Source organism: Diachasmimorpha longicaudata, chromosome 8 (assembly GCF_034640455.1).
Source record: "Diachasmimorpha longicaudata isolate KC_UGA_2023 chromosome 8, iyDiaLong2, whole genome shotgun sequence".
In the NCBI taxonomy this organism is placed as follows: Eukaryota; Metazoa; Arthropoda; class Insecta; order Hymenoptera; family Braconidae; genus Diachasmimorpha; species Diachasmimorpha longicaudata.
Genome location: NC_087232.1, coordinates 3,352,792 through 3,373,729, shown reverse-complemented (window position 1 = coordinate 3,373,729; position 20,938 = coordinate 3,352,792). Strand labels below are relative to the sequence as shown.

The 20,938-nt window shown below is 38.0% G+C and overlaps 2 protein-coding genes and 1 long non-coding RNA gene across 15 annotated transcripts; 1 reads left to right on the top strand and 2 right to left on the bottom strand.

The window, feature by feature from the left end:
- Positions 1 to 1,277: 1,277 nt before the first annotated feature.
- Positions 1,278 to 16,977, bottom strand: LOC135165616 (unconventional myosin-IXa-like). 12 transcript variants are annotated; one of them, XM_064127077.1, is made up of 9 exons: positions 16,185 to 16,329; positions 14,068 to 14,687; positions 13,129 to 13,432; positions 10,759 to 12,581; positions 10,451 to 10,511; positions 10,225 to 10,272; positions 8,800 to 8,985; positions 3,749 to 7,755; positions 1,278 to 3,513 (listed from the first exon to the last, which is right to left on the bottom strand). In XM_064127077.1, the coding sequence occupies exons 3-9, from the start codon at positions 13,419 to 13,421 to the stop codon at positions 3,416 to 3,418; spliced, it is 6,516 nt and encodes a 2,171-aa protein (XP_063983147.1). In that variant the 5' UTR covers positions 13,422 to 13,432; positions 14,068 to 14,687; positions 16,185 to 16,329; the 3' UTR covers positions 1,278 to 3,415. The 12 variants fall into 12 exon arrangements, with proteins under 12 accessions (XP_063983147.1, XP_063983139.1, XP_063983141.1 ...); XM_064127069.1 differs by lacking the exons at positions 10,225 to 10,272; positions 16,185 to 16,329 and adding an exon at positions 16,802 to 16,977 and having other exon boundaries at positions 8,800 to 9,135; XM_064127071.1 differs by lacking the exons at positions 10,225 to 10,272; positions 16,185 to 16,329 and adding an exon at positions 16,549 to 16,784 and having other exon boundaries at positions 8,800 to 9,135.
- A 640-nt stretch (positions 16,978 to 17,617) lies between these two features.
- LOC135165621 (enhancer of rudimentary homolog) lies at positions 17,618 to 19,365 on the top strand. The gene is made up of 3 exons (XM_064127088.1): positions 17,618 to 17,846; positions 17,969 to 18,056; positions 19,002 to 19,365. Exons 1-3 carry the CDS (start codon positions 17,844 to 17,846, stop codon positions 19,220 to 19,222), a joined length of 312 nt encoding a protein of 103 aa, XP_063983158.1. The 5' UTR covers positions 17,618 to 17,843; the 3' UTR covers positions 19,223 to 19,365.
- LOC135165622 (uncharacterized) lies at positions 19,355 to 20,907 on the bottom strand. 2 transcript variants are annotated; one of them, XR_010299549.1, is made up of 2 exons: positions 20,555 to 20,907; positions 19,355 to 20,493 (listed from the first exon to the last, which is right to left on the bottom strand). It is a non-coding gene; the product is annotated as an uncharacterized LOC135165622 (long non-coding RNA). The 2 variants fall into 2 exon arrangements; XR_010299548.1 differs by having other exon boundaries at positions 19,355 to 20,378.
- Positions 20,908 to 20,938: the final 31 nt, after the last annotated feature.

Sequence of the window (20,938 nt, the reverse complement as noted above, 5' to 3'; positions counted from 1 at the left end):
AATCCGAGCAATGGATGAAGAATGAATAATGTGATTTAAATAACAATAAAAACCGGTCTTCCCCAACCTATACATATATCGCTCTCAACCCTCATCATCAAGATCATTAAAAAGATAGTATTCATTTTGTAAGCATAATATTTATACGTTTCGCATGTATTCGCTCTCCCGAAAAAAATAATAATTTTTTTATACACCTATGAGTGTTATCACTATCGTACTTACAATTAGTTCAACGCCGGTACAGAATCGAAAAGGGCATTAATTATTTTCATTTGAATTCTTGTCACATCCACCCATAATGTGATCAACGAGAAGGCGTATCTCCGACATACTTCGCAATTTATATTCTAAGAGTATGCAAGTATGTATTAAAAGTGATTACAGACTGCACTAGAGATTTAATCCTTATCAATCACCAAATTATTCGAGTAAAATGCGTGAAGAAATTTTTAAAAATTATTATATTGCAATTTTATAGATCTTTTAGCAATTGTTCAGTAACTTAAGTCATGAGGATAACATTTCACTGGAGGAAAAATACTCGAAATGTTTGGAAACCCTTAATTGAAAAAGTCATCGTAGAAACAGCAAATTTTGGATGTCTGAATAATGAGTACCTTAAGCGGTCTCTCGTCTATCTAGCGATTGAGAAAATTATACTCGACTTTTAACTCTATCAATAGTTTTGTAAATTCATCGTCCGCTGCCCTTTGCAATTCTTAAGATTAACACAAAAATAGGTTGAATCACTGCTCACACCTGATACTCATTTGAATAAAGCGTAATGTAGCACAATTGAAGCGTATGCGTTGTAGCACAATTGAGGCGTACGAATTATAAAGGGTTAATCCTCTACATCTCGCCCTTTACCACTACACTTCAATACAAGACTTCTCCTCTGGAGGAGTAATCTCAAATCAAGAATTCCATGGAATCCCTTCACATTGTTCCAAAACTCAATTCACCGCTCGAAAACCCATTTAATCAGGACATTTGCACCCTCGAAATCCAAAATATCCAATTGAATTCATGCATGCACGTCACACCCCATGAAAACGTGACACCGAACGTCTCCACAATTAAACGAAATCCACATAATCAAATTGCAAAAACTGCCAACTACTCATAATAAACTCCCATTAACTGAAAAACTACTTACAACTTCATCGCTCTAGAATCGTGTTGTAGCCCACCAGTACTCTAAATTTACCGTCTCCCATACAGAATAAAATGAGTACCTACCACATCAATGGCAAATAAAAAAAACACGTTGATTTTGTAATTGATTTGACATTTTATTAATCTCTAAAATCAATAGAAACGACTTAAAACATTGGCCGATTAAAAAAGAGCATAAAATCCATTATTTTCAGTCGACTCTGGTCGATTGACTATTCACACTAAATAAAAAAAAAAGTGATTTATATATAAGGAAAAATGTAAAAAATATATAAATACGCATTATATTGTTTATCAACGCGTGAATTATTATCAGATGAATATCGAAATTATTTAATCCCTGTTTTCGTAATGAATAAATCGATAATAAAGAGAAAAAAGGAATAAGCGAATAGAAAATAATAATAATCAATACGAATCGATGGCAGTATGAACAAAAAAAATTATTTGTATACAGTGTCAGTCGAATTCGCAGGAGAATATACATAAACCCGCTCGAAGAGAATAAAAGATGTATCAAAGCGCCTCTCCATAAACGTTTTGTTAACATACATTGGTAAATTATTATTAATGTTTTATCATCATTTGTACACCACTAATTTGTTCGATTAACTATAAATAGCACTGGGTAGTTATTAATCGTTATATTGGGACAGATTTACAGTAAACAAAATAATGTTATTATTAATTAATATTTTATCCTCTTTTCTCTCTAACTTTACGTGTCGTGTATTGTATTCTTTTTCAATCATTTTTTTTTCTTCCATCATGTGGCGAATTTCGAACGTCATGCGTTCATCGTCGACTTATTATAATTCATTACTTTATCTATTTAAATCTCTCAGACACAGGGTTGAATTAAATGCAATTAAAATGTTTCTTCCTTTTCTTCTGTACACATTACGTGTATCTAACTCTACTATTCAAGATTCATTTCCCCTCTTTTTGCTTAAGTTTAAAAAAAACAGAATTTGCAATATAATCATCATCTTTGATAGTGGAGAACGATATTTCGTACAAGTGAAATTGGCGCACGATTGCTTTCATTAGGAATATCGAATTAATTTTAGTTTCATTTTAATACCTAAAACGATATTACCAGCAAAAAATATAATCTTGGTAACGTATTTGATAAACGTAACAATAATAACAGATTAATTATCGGTAATAGTTTTGTTAAATATGTACAGGCTAAATTTTGGTTTTTATCGTAGTTTTTTTTTCATAATTTGAGTTCAATCATCATTTTTATCTCGATAAGGAAGTCAGAGAGGTCGAGTCGTTTCAGTGCAAAGATTTTTCGGGCTGTTGAAGCCAATCTATTCCCCAAATTTTGCTCGCTGTCAGTTCTATTATTATTAAATCATCCCATCTCCATTAAGCACTTCGTATTCACACATTTATATTCCTAACGAAATATACGATCAGTCGATCAGTAGGCGAGTAACAAAAATAACTTTCCAGTGCCTAAGACGGCACCACTTTATAATCCCCTTAAATTCCTTCTTTCAATATTTATCTGTTTCAATAAAAAAAAATGAGAGAATTAATTCATAAAATCACGTGTCGCTTGCCCTCGAATAAGGCGGAAAAACTAGTAATATGAACTAAAAAAACGTGAGACAATTTTTTGCTGGAATAAATCCGATACATCGAGATCTTGATATAAAATCAAAGATTTAAAATTGAAGAAAAATATAAAATCGAAGACTGACATTTAACAGTTCTCGATTGGGAATGCATGAGCCTGAACGTTAAATTATGATAATTCAATGGGCCAAGTCATGAGAGTGATCTTAAATATACCAGAAGAGAAAATAATAATCTATGAATTACCATTAATTAATCATTCAAATAAATAATATAATTGTTATTGTTGCGTTAAAATTTTGGTTAACGACGTGAGAATAAACTTTCTTTTTACTCAAATTATTCATCAGTATAATGATTGAGAAGAAAATTCACTTGTGAATAAAAAGAGAATATATTCAATGTATCGAAAACCGATAACTCTTTTTGTCCCTCCACACAGAGCTGAATCATTATATAATTGTCGTGAAAAATTGGTGGAATTGCTGAGACAATTTTTCAGTGCGAGGAAGTATCCCAAAGGTCTTCGTACAGATACACGTACACATTTACATACATTCGGCATTGCATGGGTGATTCACATGGAAAAAGTATTCTGTTTGAGGCACGGACTGACAGAAATTTCATGGGATCCTCTGACAGGTCATACCATCACCATGTCCTCATCCACGTTAATTATAGTTGGGAAGGAGTTGTCGGTGGAACTCTGTCGATGAACCGCCTTTTTTCGAGCCAAAGCATCTGAGAAATTAAAAAAAAAATTATTTGTCAAGTTGTTTTTATTTTTCGAGTATTCAATCAACTGAAGCAACATTTCCTGATATTTTTTCTCAACTCACTCAATTTATGTTCGATTTCATCATCTCAATCACTATTCATTCAAGAACAAAATATCAGAAGAAATATTCCTCACAATCATCGTCATTCATATCGAAAAATTTCCCCAAAATCGCCACAAAAATACCAATATGCTCACCAGCAGAAGTAGGCAGCAGATCATCAAGCGATCCATCATCGAGGTCTGTCGCTGACAGCAGCAAATCATCATCGGAAGAGGCCCTCGTCAAGCTCGGTAGGGTCGACGTCAACAGAGCCTTCTCCTTCTGAATCGTCTGAATGTGCCCCACTAAGAGTGCCTCCTCTTCATCCCCCCTATCCCCACCCCCCTCATTGGTACACCTTCCCAATGTGGTGCTCCCTACATTGAGTTCCTCAGGACTAAATATCTTGGAAGACCTCAAACTGGATAATCTATTCGTCGCCGCATGGCACGCGGATTCCAAAGTACTGATATCAGCAAGCGTTGTCTTAACAAACCTCAGCTTCTCCTGAACAATAGTCTCAATGCACTTGGTCTGCCTACCAACATCCTGAAGAGAATCCTGGGCAGGAAGTACCCGATTGGTTCTCAAAATACAAGGAGCAAAAACAATAGCCAGAGCAGAAGGTGACATTCTGTTATCAACCTCGTGCAAAGCAACCCTGGCTAAATGAACAATCAGCCTCTCCATAAGATCAAAATTGGGCTTCGGAAGTTTCTTCAATATCGCGAACAAAGTGCTAATTCTATCGTGAGGATCAGTGAGATTAGCAGCATGGAGAAAATCATCATAATATTCGAATGTCATTAAGGGTTCAGGCATGTCCCTGAAGAAGCTCTTCAGAACTGCCGCCAAGACATGCACCTGGTAATTTTCAAAGTCCACCTTTTCCAGATCTCCCTCATCCATCTTCACCTTGAGCTCTCGCACCTTGGAGCTAACACCGCTCTTCCTATAAAGCCCTTCTGTATACAAACCATGCATCTCAATAGTTGTGATGAGTCTGTCGACCACAAGGGGCACCTTTCCATCTCCACAATCGAGCTTGTACAGAGGAACATTGAAAACTTTTCGACAATTACTATCATTGATTCCGTCCTTGCCGCACTCAGCGACAGCCCTGGTGTAGCATTTTTTGTGACAAGTGAGCTTGCAATTCTGACAGACCAGACCTCTCTCTATGGGCCACATGAAGAACGATGTACAGACCTCGCAAGCCGTTGGAATGTTGATGATTGTCAATTGGAACATGTGATTACCATGTCTGATTGGTTCTTCCTGCTTTCGTTTTTTCTCTTTTTTCCGTTTGCTCTTGCTCGCCTTCTCCGGCGCTTCCGTCTTGACTAGTGTCATGAACTCATTCATAAAACCTCTGAAAGCATTAACTCCCATTGTTACCGGGAAATCCTCCCTAGTGTTCTCCTGCTTGCAGACAGTCTCCATGACATGAAGGAAGTTTGCAATGAGATCGGTGTACTTGATGTTACCTTCGACCCCCTGCTGAATAGCCAAACTATAAGTGATGACGAGATCGTCCTTGAATTTCCTGAGAGCTTGCTTGAACACCCGATCAACCTCACTCGGTTTTTTTCCTTCCTCCTGCACCTCCATCGCATAAATTTTCTTTGTTATGAAGTCCTGCATGAGTGCTAGCTCCTTGGCGTCGGAGATGATTTTGTCAGTGCTGTCCGAGAAAGCTGATGTACCAGTTAAACTGAACTTGGATTGAACTGTTTGCTTGACAGCTTCGTAGGGAGTTCTCATGGGCTTTCTGTTTTTTCTTCTGCTGGGGGTATTCGCCAGGGGACAAGGCATCTTCAGAACTCCACCATTTTGAATACACTTGACGTGATAAAGTTGTTTGCAGTCATTGCATTTGTATCCCTGGGTGACAAACGCGTCCATTTTCTCGTGACAACAAACACAGACATCTTCCTTCGTAAACCTAGCTATTTTTCTGAACCGGTGGCCAGCCAGGGTGAACAAATTATTGCTTTTCCACTCCAGCAAGTTCATACCAGGAGCCAGTTTCAGATCATTCGACGAATCTGATGATTTCTCGTCTAGGCCTGAGACCTTCGTAGCTGGATCAGAGTTTCGTCTCCTGAGCTCCAACGTTGTGATGGCATTAGATCGAACTCGTTTGCCAATAGCTTGGGGTTTGTAAGAGCCCTCAGACTTGACAGGCCAATCAGTGACTGTCCTCGATGACAGTTCATCCTTCTTCGACCATATCTGTGGTGTCTTCAAATCGGATTCCTTGATTGTCCCTAAAAAGATATTCCGAGCCTCAGGGGGATTATTTTCAGGGACTGATTCACCCATTGATCGACACTGTACCTCTCTCCCTGGGCGGTTCCTCCTGGCACTGCGCACCGGCACATCCGGTTCAGTCTTTTCCTTTAATTTCAGATCTTCATCCCTGATCTTGTCTAGAATGTCGATTTTCAAGGATGTATCTCCCTCAGAGTTCTGACGTTTCAAATAGTTGTATTCTTTGGACTCACGCAAATGTCTTGATGGTGAGCCAAGCGTATCATAGCGATCGCCAGTCGTTTCTGACAGTCTTCTGACTTCTCGAGGACCAAAGGATTCATTCTTGTTGTACCTGTCATTGGTTTCTAATTTTATATTCAAGTTTGTGGCTTCATTCAATCTGTCCAACTTGGCGTGCTCCAGAAGACTCTCAGTCAAATGCTTGCACTGAGTTATATTTGGAGATCTGGTGATCAGCGACTTGTGGGGAGGTGGATCCTGATAAGTAAAATCGGCCCTTCGCCTCCAGATTTCAGTCTGATGACTATTTGGAGGGCCTATATAATACTTCGTTTCCCGTGGACTCAAGGAGGCTAAGTTCGATGCTGAGAGACTATTGAAGATTGGCGAAGCACTTTGAATAACGTTAGGAGTTTCCCCATCGGTATCACCATCACTGAATCCAGTGGATGAACTGTCCGTTCTCTTGCTCACGGATGACGATCTGCTGGTCATATTCATGATGCTGTGGACAACGACAGTCTGATCCGTTCGTTTCGTTCTAGCTGAGGGAATGGGTTTAGAGTTGGAATTCTCCTGGGAAAAGTGGCTCTCCGCACTGTCGACACTCATTTGTGACTCATAACTTCGCAAAGAAGCCAGTGACTCTAGGCTTCCCTTTCTCGTCTCCTCTGTCTTAAATGTCTCCGTCTTTGTCTCCGGTGTTCGAGAGTTCAGAATTCGCTTGTTGGTCGTTAATTTTCGTTTCGAGTAGGAACTGCTCGTATCAAGATTTCCCTGAATCTCCAATCGAGTGAGTAATCGTGAATCGTCTTCAAACCTCAAATCTGATTTGCAGAACTCTCTTTTACGTTTCTTGAGCTCTAGGAATTCCTTTCGTGATTTGTTACCCCGAATTCTCGCTTGAAAGTGGATCAAAGAGATTCTAAATTTCTTAAACCAGGTCTGCTGTTTATAAGCTCGCCAGGTGGATTGAATGTGAGTTGCCGCATCTATTCTAGTTCTTAGATTGTGAGCCATCTTCTGGGCCATGACCATCCGCCAAAAAGACTGAATCAGTACTACTGCGTTCTTTATTCTGAGGAACTTTCGACGTTCGAGACAGGCTCGGAACCACTTTTGAATAGTGGTGATACTTGTGATGATTTGCTGATGAAGTTCGATATCCAATTTTATTTTTTCAGACTCTCGGAGGAAGACTTTTGTTTTTCCCAGTTGGTAGTTGTCCTTGTTGAGGTTGAGGGTAAGAAGAAAATCGCGAACGTCGTTTTGCGAGCTCAGTAGACCGTGTGGAAGGAGCATTCGATACAATTGAATGAATTCTTCGTAGGTCAGACGGACGTTGAAGCCTGCTTGACGAATCCTCACGGTCTCCAGCATTCCTGTGTAACGGAGCTGGCGCTGAACCGTCTCCTCATCAAATTCGTTGGGAATTTTGTTCGAGTTGGACTTGATACAACGAATGAAGAAGGGGTTTGCTTGATTCAGGGTGTCCATCAGGCTGTGGAGACTCTGTTGAAACTGTGCTGATACCGTCATAGGTTGCTTCCTTGCTTTTCCAGGACCTGTCCCATAACTCTGGGTTCGTCCAGCCAGAGTCTTCACAGTTTGAAGATTCTTGAGGCCCTTCTTTCCTCGCTCACGGGGACGAAATGATTTGTTCTTCCTGGAAAGGTCCCCAGTATTACAAATGGCTTCAGGAGAGGATCAGAGAAGGTTGAGCGAGAAATTTGCAAGTACTGGACTACAAGCGAGGCGAAGGTTGAAGAATTGACGCTTGCATCATTCTCGAAATTGAGGAGAACTGAATATCTTAGGTAATATGGATATTTTTTAAGAATTAAAGGGGTATGTCTCAGTACCAAGCTATTCTCCATTGGTTAGAGTTGGCTTTGTGTCATAATCCAATATTATCTGGCAATTTCACCTTCTGGAATGTTTTAAGAAGTTGAAAAAATTCTAACAATGTAATTTCACCGAATCGGTGCTCTCAAAACTTTAGGCATATACATCAAAATCTGTGTTGTGGATCGGAAATATTATGGGAATGATTTTCATCTTAATGTTTCAACATCGACATCAACTTGTAAGTTTGGCTACTGAGACATCCACTTAAAATAATTCTATACACGTAAGAACACAATTACCAGATGATAAAAATATTCAAATCTCCGCAACATCAGATAAATCGTAAATTAGCTCAAAGGCGAGATTCATAAATTAGCGAATATACAATGTAGTGTCTATGACCTTATATGTTCTTTCTTCCATGAATAATTACCTGCACCCAATTCCAGTGTTAGAAATATAGTATTGGTGATTTGAAGGATAAGAAAAGTGCAACCTCAGCAGTTATAAAGAGTAAAAGTAAACCACTATTAGTAGTTTAGTGAAAAAATCTAACTAACATTCACGTAAATCTATACAATTTGCATGCTCTCGTGAGATGATGACTTGATGATTTAATGAATCCAATGAGTGATTATGATTTTTCAATGATATCTTCTCGATTATCGGTTTAATTAATGAAAAATCCTTTTGTCAATTTAGAGAAAGTGTAAAAAAAAAAAACCTTTTACCCATCAGAAAATATTGTGAAAAGCCCCGCACACCTTGAATTGCAAAAAGTATTGAGTACATTTAACACTTGAATTATTCATATTATCTTTTTGATTGTGATTTTTTTGGGAATAATTGACACTTTACATACATGACGATCTGATTGGCACGTTCCATGACATTAGCCTCGTCTTTAGGAAGTACCCTCTCGAGTGGCGTATGTGTATCCCTTCTGAATCTATAATTACTATTTTGCTGCTCATCCCTTACTCTTAATACGTAACCCTTGGGCGTAGATATATTCGTCGTGTTGTGTTGTTGAGTCTGATTGACATTTCTAAATTGTGGCCATGATAATCGGTTGTTATTAACACTATCGGTGTTTTCAATTTGTGGTGGTGATAATGTGACAGTGGCTGATGTTGATGATGGTATACAGACACTTCTCTGCTTCTGATAACTTGGTGGACGTATTTGTTTTTGAGGGCTGGAAAATATTTCTATCATGCTTAGCCAATGATACCACTTGTTGTTTTTCTTATTATGGGGGAAATTCTATTACATTTTCAAAATTCAATGAATTTTTCTTATATTATTGAGATGTGAGGAACATCTGTGACGTGAATATTTCCAAGGCCGAGGAAATAAGTCTAGGAAGAAATATCAAAAGACCTTTTTCGTTGAAAATTTTATCTCCTGCACAGCAGGTAATTTTATATTTAAGATATTGGAACATGGTCCGCTCTTGAAAATCAGTAATTTCTTCGTGATCCCAGAATGGGATTGACAGTGGATTATTAGTCCATAAGAGGTAATTGTATCATCTCAATAATTTCCCGAAGGATTCAATAATTGGATATCAGACCAATATCTCCAAAAGTCAGAGATAGATAAACAATGGTCAGACAGCATTTATCCAGGAGAATTTAAAGTATCCTGTCTTTTTTCTCAAACCCCACCAATTCCGTAAATAATTACAACATAAGCTCCTGAAATTCCTTGAAAGATTATCATCCCTGCATACATTATACCTCACGAGTTGCCAGACGCACCGAATGATTTTATGAATTGATGATGAAATGGAAATGAAACCTCGACGATAAAAAAATACATTAAAGTTTGTAGTTAAGAGAAATAATTCTCTCAAATTTTTTTCTGAAGAAAAAAAAAATATTTTTTCGATCTTATCACTCTCGGGGTGAACTGAGACATTTCATTATTTCACTTGACTACATACCTCCGTTTGGGGTATGACAATGATCATGTAATTACACGTCAATTTTCAACATTGATAAATAAATTGTGCCAAAACATTACTGCAATTCAAACACTGAAACAATTCATTCATGGATTTACAAAATCCATGAAAACTTTTGGTTATATCCAACTGCGTAAACTCCAACTACTATTTATTCAGTGAAGTGACAGGTAAAAGTCGGGATTTGTCACATCGAGTCATTGTAAATCCATAATTCACAACAAACACAAGAATCGAAAAAATTGTTAATGAAAAATAAAACAATTCAATAGAATGAAAAATAGTAACATGTAATAGTGGATCATCAGGACCACTTACGCAATTCGGTTAATAGTTAGATTAACAGCCGATAACGTCACAAGATGGCTATAAACAGGGAGAAAAAATGATAATCCAACTAATTTTAAAAATTATCCTCAGGATTTTTTTTTTGTTTGCTGGTCGTCTGGCTTCGTTATCGGCCTCTTTAATTTTTCGATAATTTATCTTGTTAGTTTATCGGACAACATAACAAATTCAAGGCTTTAGCAACAGATAGACTTACCTAATTAAATTCTCGTTCGGCGTTCTATATCGGTTTTGCACTGAATTTTTGTTTCCATCAGCTGAAAGAAATAATTAAGATGAAATCGCAAGATTTTGATTTTGAAATTGTTATTGTTGTTAAATTTGAGAACTGAATTACTTTGCAATCTTTGTAACATGTGTGGACAACTTTCAATCCATGCTCTTCCACTCATAATTTTCACATCGAATATGTTCACAATAAAAGAATAATTTCTGCCCTGAGATTTTGAAAAATGTACCCAAGATTGATTAGCCCCCAAAAGAGGCCTTGATCAAGTGTCTTACCTCTTCCATGTCGATGTGCCCGCCCGGCCTCCTGAAACGCAAAATGTGCCCTGAAGAAGGCCCTCAGTATGGCCCACCTGAAGACAGCAACCGGATCAGCTCCCACCAGCTCTCTGACAAAAGCCAAACTCGAGTTCTTCAACACCCCAACTACTCCATCGGGTCTCATCAGATCAAGATTCTTCTCTCGCATATTGGCAGCCTGATACTTAACAGCCCCAGCATAATGCCTGACGACAAAAGCTGCTTCCCTCCTTTGAGGTGTCTCATAGAACTGATTCTCCTTATGCACAGAATTAAATTTCTGCAGCAAAGTCTCATTCGTGGCACCAGGAAAATTACACTGATCGTCAAGAAGACAAAGCAACCCATTGGGCTTGCCTTCGATGAGATTGAGACACCCAGAGTTATCACTGTATCCAATATCAGTCCACCTGATCCCCTGCTTCCTGTACTCCCTCTGTTCATACTGAAATACATGCTGATTGAAATAATGCTGCAACTGTTCATTAGCATAATTGATGCACAGCTGTTCAAAGCTATTGCACGTCTTGAAGTCCTCGAAGCCAAATATATCAAGTACTCCAATGCTGTGGCCCTGATGATCCCTCAGTGTGTCCTTCTTCGATAACAAAGCATGATTGACCTGAAGGACAATCCAATCGAATAGAGCGCCATAAAGGCACTTGGCCATTGCATCCCTGGCAGCAATGGCTTCAGGCAAACGATAGTTTATCACCAGAGTCTCGCCAGAAGCTCTCGCCCTCTTGGCTGTCAGTGCAGCAAGAAGGGTCTCCTGCTTCACCCTAAGCAACTCCGAAATAATGGCCACCACCTCGGGATTCTTCACCCCCACAGCTTCGTCGTGATGGTGATAAGACTTTCTCGGTTGAAACTCAACATTTCCTAACAGCAATACAGCTGAGAGGACTGCGAAGAGTCTTCTCTGTTTTTCAGGTGTAAATCCCACCATCTCCATTGACTGCTTCAGTCTCGAAAACTCATGGCGTTCATCTATATTCTCGAGACCGTAACAACCGCTCTTGTTTAGGTAATTGTAACGATCGGGTGACTCAAGGTGTAGGACTTGACGCTCTTGGTCATTAGCACCAGCGAGGAGGTAATAGAAGACATGATAGTTACGCTCATTTTTACCTTGAGAGACTATCCTAGACTTCTCGAGAAGATACTTCTGTACAACAGCACCATGGACCATTCCATTCTCCTTATAGTTGACTTGAATGAATTTACCAAATCTACTGCTGTTATTGTTGTGAGCTGTCTTGGCATTACCAAAGGCCTCAAGTACAGGACCTGCACTGAGAATCGTCTGCTCTACTCCACTTCCATGCGATCCTTTCTGGCTCAATGCTGTCAAATGATGCAGCAAAAAATTCGTAGATTCGGTTTTTCCTGATCCACTTTCACCACTTATTACAATACACTGATTCTTCTTTTCCTTCAACATCGAGTGATACGCAGCATCAGCTATCGCGAATATGTGAGGAGGAATGTCAGGGCCCAGTCTCCGGTTTTGGTATAGTTTTACGTATTTTGGATTATAGATGGGATAAAATTTAAAGGGATTCACGGCTATGAGAATGCTACCCACATAAGTGTAGATGTTACCAGCGAGAAAACGCGCCCGAAGATTGTCTAGAAGAGTTTGTTCGTTTAAATCAGGGAGCTGACAGAGGTCGGGATATTCCTTGTCACGGGGCTGGTACAGGAAGCGGTTGAAGTAGTCCTTCAGAAGTTGCGGGTCCATTGGAAAGCGGCTGTCCGACCAGAGGTAGTCCGGCTGCTTTTTTCGGAGGTAAAACCTGGGGGAGGGGCGAGGAAATTATTTTGGAGAATCGGTCACATTTCCCTGGAGACGACCTCTGAGATGTAATTTTCCCTCTTGAAAATATCTCGAAAAAAAATTCAAGGAAAATGTGGGGAAAGTAATTCAGTTCAAGTTAATTGAGCCTAACTCTCCGCTGATTTCATGAAGAAACTTTAAACATCTCCAGTCAATAGAGAAAATGCCACTATGGCATATTTGTTGAAGAAATTGAGAGTTATAAAAATATTTGTTGGAAATTCACCAAACCTGAATTCAACTGTAATTAATTATAACAGTTAGGGGTTGAATTTATCAATTTATAAGCACATAAATAAAAAATGGCCAGTTTACACATAATTTTCTTCAACTGTATAACATTTTGCGCGTCAAAAAACTAAAAATAGGATATACTATTTCAAGAATATTCTCTAAACTCTAGAATTACACACAAATTATTAATAATGAAGAACGTCATCCGTTACATTTCCTACAAAAAATGTCAGGCAAAAGAAAGATAAAAAAAGTGCGTTTGAAAAACTCACCTGTAATACTCCTGTTGTGCTGAATTTTTTGGCCACAGTAGCATGAGCGCAACAGGACACTCAGAGGGACCAAGCCTTCTCTCCTTGCACTCCTGTCCCACAGAATTGCCCACTACTTCAGCCAACTCATACCCATTCATGAGATTAGCATCTCCAAGACCCAATCTCTCAATGATACATTCAACAATTTCAGCTGATGTTGTTTGTTTTGTTGCTTTTATTGACAATGCCTCGTATTCCGGGCTCCATTCACCCACGAATACTTGGACGACACCAGATACACCAATCTCCATGTCGTTCAACCCTGGAAATTGATTTTTTTTTCGTATCTAATGAACATTGACTAATAAATGATCGGATCGAACTCAAAGTAGATGCGATTTTCGGAGATTCTTGATTCAACTGCGGATATTTCGCTTTTTTTTCCCTGTCATGTGAAATTTTAAGCAGCTGCGGAGGTAGTTAAAAATAAACTCACGACTAGGATACCAAAATTTTGAGCATAAACATAAATATAACGGGAGGAAAATAAGAATTCTGATCGAGAATATTCGTGGCTTCATTTAGGGCTTGAGACATGATTCATTTCGCTGAGATTAATTGTTTTGATGCGAAGTAATTAATGATCTGTCAAGTCACTGAATCACAAGACATTGATGAAGTCATTCATCGTAACTAAATGAATGCAGAGACTAATTCGGGTATTTATCGTGGATTTTAGGTAATTTTTTCGCATACAAGCTAACTATCAATGTTTTCGGGAAGAAATCAAATTTTCTCATAAAAACTCAAATTATTCGCAGAAAATTTTTTAATCTGAGTCCAAAATTTGTTTTTCAATGGTGATACATTGAACTGAGTTATTCATTCCATTCATTGAAGTTGTAAATATAACTCATCGAAATAACAAATGAGTAGTAAATTACTAGCTTTATTTACCTTTTTAATGGTAGGGTTAATAAGCCTGTCCTCTGTCGTCCATTGAACACTCAAAACCATCTCCATCCTTATCTCCCCATTTCGTTATCCTCACATTAAGCCATCCTCCCACATGTCTCAACCATTCTTCACACATTTTGATTTTAATACAATTTAGATTTGGTTTTTTGCTCCAATAAATCCCTAATAAAAGTCCTAATTAACAAGTCTTGCTTCATAAATCTCCCATTTGATTAGGCAAATAACAAAATACATTTCATCTAACAATGAAAAATGTATGAATCTCAGTGGTACGTCATCTCTCGATTTATCTCATAGTTTTGATCATCAGTTTCTATTTAATGGATTTTATTTGAAAAGTGTAATGAATGATTTTTCCGCTTAATCGAGTCGTTAATGAATTACAAATGTCGAGTTGTCGAGATTTCACTGCTGTTTAAACTATTGTCATGGCATTCATGTGAGTCCATTGAAAACGATATTCTATTATCAGAAGGCAGTAAGTTGCTTCAGTGGAGCTGAGGATATTTATAATTTCCAATAGTCTTCCAATTTTTTTCCTTCAACTTTCCCCACTGTCTTCGTATTCTTCAGATTTTTTAAAACTTGTCGTCAATAGTCTGGAACAGAATTAATGGAAATCAATTTAAATGGCTTTGTAGGAAACACTACGTGGGCGAACGATTACAATAAACGTCAACATCAATTATTGAATTGTTATTTACAAATGAGTGAAAATAAATTACTTCTGAAACTTTGTTATTTTAGATTTTCATGCATTTCTTGTCCTTAACATTAGTTTTTGTCAATTTGTTGATGTTCTTCTGTGACTATTCAAAGAGAAATTAATTATACAAAAGCTTAGATGTTCGAAAATTTCAATTAACAAATCTTTAAAGGAAAAAAAAACAAAATATTCCGGAAAATTCGCTCCTATTTATCAATCGAATGGTCAATCCCAATCTTCACAGTGCCACGGGCAACACGTTTGCCAATTTAAAATGAGTAATCAACAACTTCAAGGCTCCTCTATACCACCAGATTCCTTAATAGTATCAGATTACTCATCGCGAAAGGAAATAATCACCAAAACTGATAGTGTTACCCTCATTCTCAACAAATGGTCCCCATTTAGCACCAATAACTTTCCCCCCTCTCTCTCCCAATAGCGAAAAACTGAACCTCCAATTCCAAACCATTGAACTACACTAGATTGAATCAGAGCGTCATCATAGGTGCACCGGATCGACTTGGCACAATCATTTATGAATCACTTAGGGACCTCCAATAAAAAATTCCAATAAACCAACGTTCAAGTTCCTCGTCTTGAATTCCATTCAGATCAATCCCAAGGGACAAAGGAGTTCCAAAGATGCGGTTGACCATCGCAATATTCCAATATGATCTTTACTTTTTGGCAAATGTGATTCTGCATTCTGGTAGAAGATACCGAAAATTGACGCTTTTTTTGAAATGGGAAAAAATGAGAGCTGCAAGAAACCTCCCATGAAATTCTGTTAATCCTAAAGAATGGAAGAATAGCCCTAAAAAAATACCTACATTAATTACTGTGAATTTCTTTCTGAAACGATATCAGTGATATTTTAGTTAATCTTACTGATTGACAGGAAGCAGAAAATAGATTCTCAGAAGATTAGTTTCTCTCTAGCCCTCAAACGCTCTGCACATCCTCCAGAAATCTAACAGCTGAAAGTCCTCAACACGAGCCCTACCCCACTTGAATAATTCGCACACATCTACTGATTCAAACTATAACCCCTATCACCCTCAAATTCTATCTCCAGCAATCTCCCCAACCTCCCAAAGCCCTCGTCATCTAAAATAACCCTAAGAGTCACCCAGTCCTCACACAAATAAAAAAAAAACATCTCGCCAGCCTTTCCACCAACACCTGAACATCATCAACACGAGTTTTTCTTCCCCAAAATTCCTCGCATACACCTGATGCTCAAAGCCATGCCTAACCCCCCGTATACCCAGACCCATCTCCAACAACCTCTCCATCCTCCCAAAGCCCTCGGCATCCACAATAACCCCAAGAGTCGCCCAATGCCCCGGGACCTCTCAAAACCAAAAAAAAACCCTCAACAACTTACACAACACTCTCTCACACAACCTCACAAAAACCACCTAATCAATTAAATCCAGTCGCCTTCCTCATGTCCACGTTATCACTCGCGTATTCCTCGGTATCCCCATGTCCTGTTAATTCCATCCACCCCCCACCACTCACCAACACTAACCAACATACCCTGTGCAACAGTAATAATGACTGATAATCCCACTCGATCCACTGAATAAACTCATGAATCTTCAAAAACTCGACCAGATTTTTTCTCGCCTCTTCCACCACTGAAGAAACAGGCTCGAGGGGGTGGGGGCTCTTATCAATGCACTTCTGTTTTGTGAAAATTGTCACGAGGGGGGCGAAGAGAGGGGAGAGGTTTGTAACCCGCGTACCTGTTTTTCCTGTTTCACGAGGGCAACCAGGAGAAAAGGAGAGAAATTTCGGTTTCCGAGACTCTTGCACTCGGGAAAAAATCCGGAAAACTCACAAAATATTTACGAATTATTTTGGGTAGTTAATCCGTGAGGAAGGGAGGGAACAGGGAGGAGGGATGGCAAAAAATGGCATTCGAGAGGAGAGCGGATGTTGAGAAGAGGTACAGAGGGAATTTATTTTAATTGTTTTGACACTTAGGGAATAACTCACCGGCTGTCACGTTTTCGGATCGGTTAATCTCGGTGATGAGTGGGGAGGGGAGAGGAGGGGAAGCAATGGTGACGGTTATCACAGGGTGATAATTGATTGGGTCGGTGGGTTTGGCGTTTTTTTTATTCGAAAAATGCAGGCGACGAGCTGACGATATACGGGGTACAGCCTCAGTGAGAAGTTCCATGGATTTTTGGAGGGGGCGAGGCGTGGGGAATTTTTGAGGGGACTGTAGGGCGTGACGTGAAAATCCCTAGGTCTGGGGAGTTATCACGGCGGGATTTTGAAATTTTTGAGTGAACGGGTTCTGGGAAAAAATTATGGTCTTTCAATTAGTTTTATTATGTGATTTGACAATTCCATTATCAGTGAACTAGACAAAGTCGGCGCATTTTGAATAGAGAATTTTTATGCTGAATTAGAGAATGAAGAAGTCTTAGAGGAGGTTATAAACATATGACATCAATTTCCATTATATCGGATAATATTAATAATTTAACATAATTTATTGCAAGATAAATACGCTATAACTGTAGAAAATGAAAGCAATAAAATTACCAATTAAAAAAACCATAAAATTTTATTGCCATCACATAAAAATCTGAATAACTTTTTTAATTAAAATTATCTCATCTCTGTTATTTAACTTAAGCTTTTTATTTTATAAATAAATCGATTAAATCCTTTTGAATATTTATATTTTTGAAACATTGGTTAGAGAAAATACTATGCTTAACGCCAATAAAATAACTACTGCTGTTATCGCCACTCATGAAAATTCGACCAAACACGTCGACGAATCACAATAGTTCCAGTTTGTTGGTTCAAATGAATCGAGATCCGCCTCCCTCTGCGCCCCTCATTCACTTGTTTAGTTCCATCTTTGTGGTTAGAAATATCGTTTTGGAGCAGACATCCGAATTGTTATCAACACTTGGGTAACTGCAAATATCCCAGAAGTATATCAAAATATTCGAAGTAGGGGGTAATCTTCCTAAAGCGTCGAACAGTCTTTCGGAATTAGGAAGAATTCACGACCAAAATGGTGAGCAACCAATCGATATTTCCAGGACTGTAAACACATTTGACTGCGACCTTTCGAAGTCTGTTTACGTGTATCATTTTTCACTCACAATATGGAATTGTTTTTCATTTCATTTTTTTCAGGCACACACCATTCTGTTAATTCAACCTGGAAACAGACCAGAGACCAGGACTTACTCCGATTACGAAAGCGTCAATGAGTGTATGGAAGGTAGGATTTACCGGATCACTGTTTTGCTACATTTTTTCAGAATTTGTAAAAGATTTTTTTTATATTATACGTGAAATACAAATTGGTTTTGCAAATTAGACATTTTTATTAAACAAAATGTGTTTTGTCGCTGACAACGTTCTGTCGTGAAAGAGTGGAACGGCACATAATCCACTAAAAATAGATTATGGTAAAGATAATTAATGGTAAATGATAATTATTGGCAGTTAAGGGAAAATGGGATGTAATTTTACTTGTCACAATCTTGTGAACAAATGATATAACTTTCTTTCAGTAATTTTCAATTTTGAATGTTAATAAAATCTTTTGAAAATGTTGGAATATGAGGAACAAAATAATGGGAAAACACACACGCTTGATTTTAATAGTAAACTTTAATATATACTGTTTGGACTCTAATTGTCAAGAGGACACTGTACACTCTATGAAGTTTTAGAAGAGACTGAAAACTGAATTGTTCGTCAGGCCCCGATTCACCTCTACTTATAGAGGGCAATAAACTTTGCACCCCCTGAATCTCCATTACGAGATTCCACTTGGACCAGGTCTGGTCACCACATGGTTTTTGGGGAAATCCCTTTGGAAAAGTGCAGTAATGAAAGTCCCAACTAAAAGGCTCTAACCACAATTTACCAATAAAATGTTTCTTTAGTATTAAATATAAAAACTCTGGGACGAGTGAATTTTGTATCTGGGGAAAACCCCAAAATTCAACAGAAAATTATAAAAAACCCAGAATTGAACCAGTGACAATAAGAAAATGTAAAACTGCTAAAATTCGTTTGGAACAACGGCGGAACCGTGAATATGACTAGTTGAATTTACATGTCTTTCCCTCCGCACTGTCATCGGTGCTGATAAATCTGAAAAATGCCCCTGACATTTATCAGAACTAATTCTAATTTAACTCTAATATTTCGACAGGTGTATGCAAAATATACGAAGAGCATCTGAAGAACAGAAATCCAAACACCCCAACGATCACCTACGACATCAGCCAATTATTTGATTTTGTTGATCAACTGACAGATCTGTCCTGCCTGGTATATCAAAAATCAACAAATAGTTATGCGCCATACAATAAGGACTGGATCAAGGAAAAGATTTACGTTCTCCTGCGCCGGGCGGCGGGACACAGCGAGTAAGGTCTCGAATATCTGCCTAGGATCCAAAAAATATGAAAATACACAAGAATATCACTTCTAGATTACCTTTATCATACGTATTAAGTTAATGATAATTCATGGTGTCTCTACTGTTTATAAAATATAAATTGATTTAAGGATTACACCAGTTTTATTTGAATATTCTCGTAATAATCAGAAGCCGGTGATAAGCCACCCGGTCTTGGCTTATTTTCAAAATACAACTTAATAGAATTCAATTCTTCAGAGTCATAATTTTCACGTTTATATTTTGATTATTTATTTTAATTTATTTGCCCTGATATTATTGTTCTTTAGGCCATGTGAATGAATTGCATATTAGCTATTTCAATCTTTCGATTTCATATTACTTCTATAATTGAAAACCTATGTTGTATAGCATCATATGCAACGAATTGTAGATGATCCTTAGATACCCTTCAAAGCCTCGCTGTGAAATTCAATCGAGGAGAGAGGATTTTCCCGGTTGTTCTTCCAAATTTCACTCACTTCAGGGAATTTTCGGCTTCATTGGACGGCTTTCAAGATGATGAAAAGTGAGAACTCTCATCCTTCCAGGAGTTCGAGTTTTCTCTGATGTGGTCGACTGAAAAATTCACTTTTCCGCGGAATACTTCTCCTCACTTGTCGGCACGAGTGACTGGTGCCTGACGTCCTTTGTTCTAGTGTCTGTTCATTCAAGAAGATATTCAGACAGAAAGAGGAGAAAATTACCACTCCGTTGGTCGCACTAAAGTTCCAAACGCCGTTAGCTGTGCCGGCAGCATCTTTTCTCTGCCATCGAAAATGTTCCGAACGTGAAAAAAAAAGTTATTAACGAATCAATCATCAGTTTCTCTCATTCACATCTATTTTTTATATCCGCCGTGCTCCTCCTCGTGAATTGCGTATTGAAAAATCTCCAATGATCTCTTCCGAGAAAAAAACAAGTCTATCCCCGACATCTACTGATATGTCATCATTTTGATGCAACAGTCAGCGTCACGAACGTTGCAACAGGCACGTGTGTTCAATGCCCATGGTAATTGCTGAATTGGCATTAGATATCTCTCATTCATGACCCTTCTACTTCACTCTCGTTCCTCTCCTCCCGTCCTTGAGAACATTCGATAGAAAGAAACGAAGGAAACCAAAACTAGGAAAATAAGCAGGTGATGGTATTTTTGAATACGTGACGAGTATCACGGTCAACAAAAATGTGGAGAAAAACATTCCGAAAAAAGGTAAAACTTCCAGAACAATGATTCTTCCTAAAATAATTTTTTCTACCATTTAGATAAAAAAAACGATAAGTGTGCAGATAAAAATTACTTTTATGTTCGTCGAAACGTGAATTATTTCCATGTAAATTTTATCCCTTATTGACACCAATCACATTCTGATAGAATCAAGAGGGTATTCTTATCATTTCTTTACACCTCGAATAATTTCATTCTGATGACTATTTTATGACTGATTATAAAAAACTCATTTTTCTATATCAATTTCTTCGCATTTCTATGTTAAACTGAATTTTAATTAATTTCAACGATATCAGTTAATAATATCTATATACATGAAAGAACACAATGAAATTCCATTAGATATGTATTTATATATCCACACGAGTTCCTCTGGCAATAGAAAAAAATATGTTACATAAACGATAGAACTGCAGGCAATAGAAGGAGATGGAAATGATACATAACGTCCACG

Bases quoted from the DNA above. Each gene is read 5' to 3' on its own strand.
- LOC135165616 (XM_064127069.1), bottom strand. From the start codon at position 13,421: ATGGAGATTGGTGTATCTGGTGTCGTCCAAGTATTCGTGGGTGAATGG. The intron at 7,756-8,799 runs GTATGTAAAGTG...GGACCTTTCCAG, and splicing joins CGTGCCAATCAGATCGTCAT to GAAGAACAAATCATTTCGTC. The intron at 3,514-3,748 runs GTGAGCATATTG...TTAATTTCTCAG, and splicing joins TCTGCTGCCTACTTCTGCTG to ATGCTTTGGCTCGAAAAAAG.
- LOC135165621 (XM_064127088.1), top strand. The intron at 18,057-19,001 runs GTAGGATTTACC...ATATTTCGACAG, and splicing joins CGTCAATGAGTGTATGGAAG to GTGTATGCAAAATATACGAA.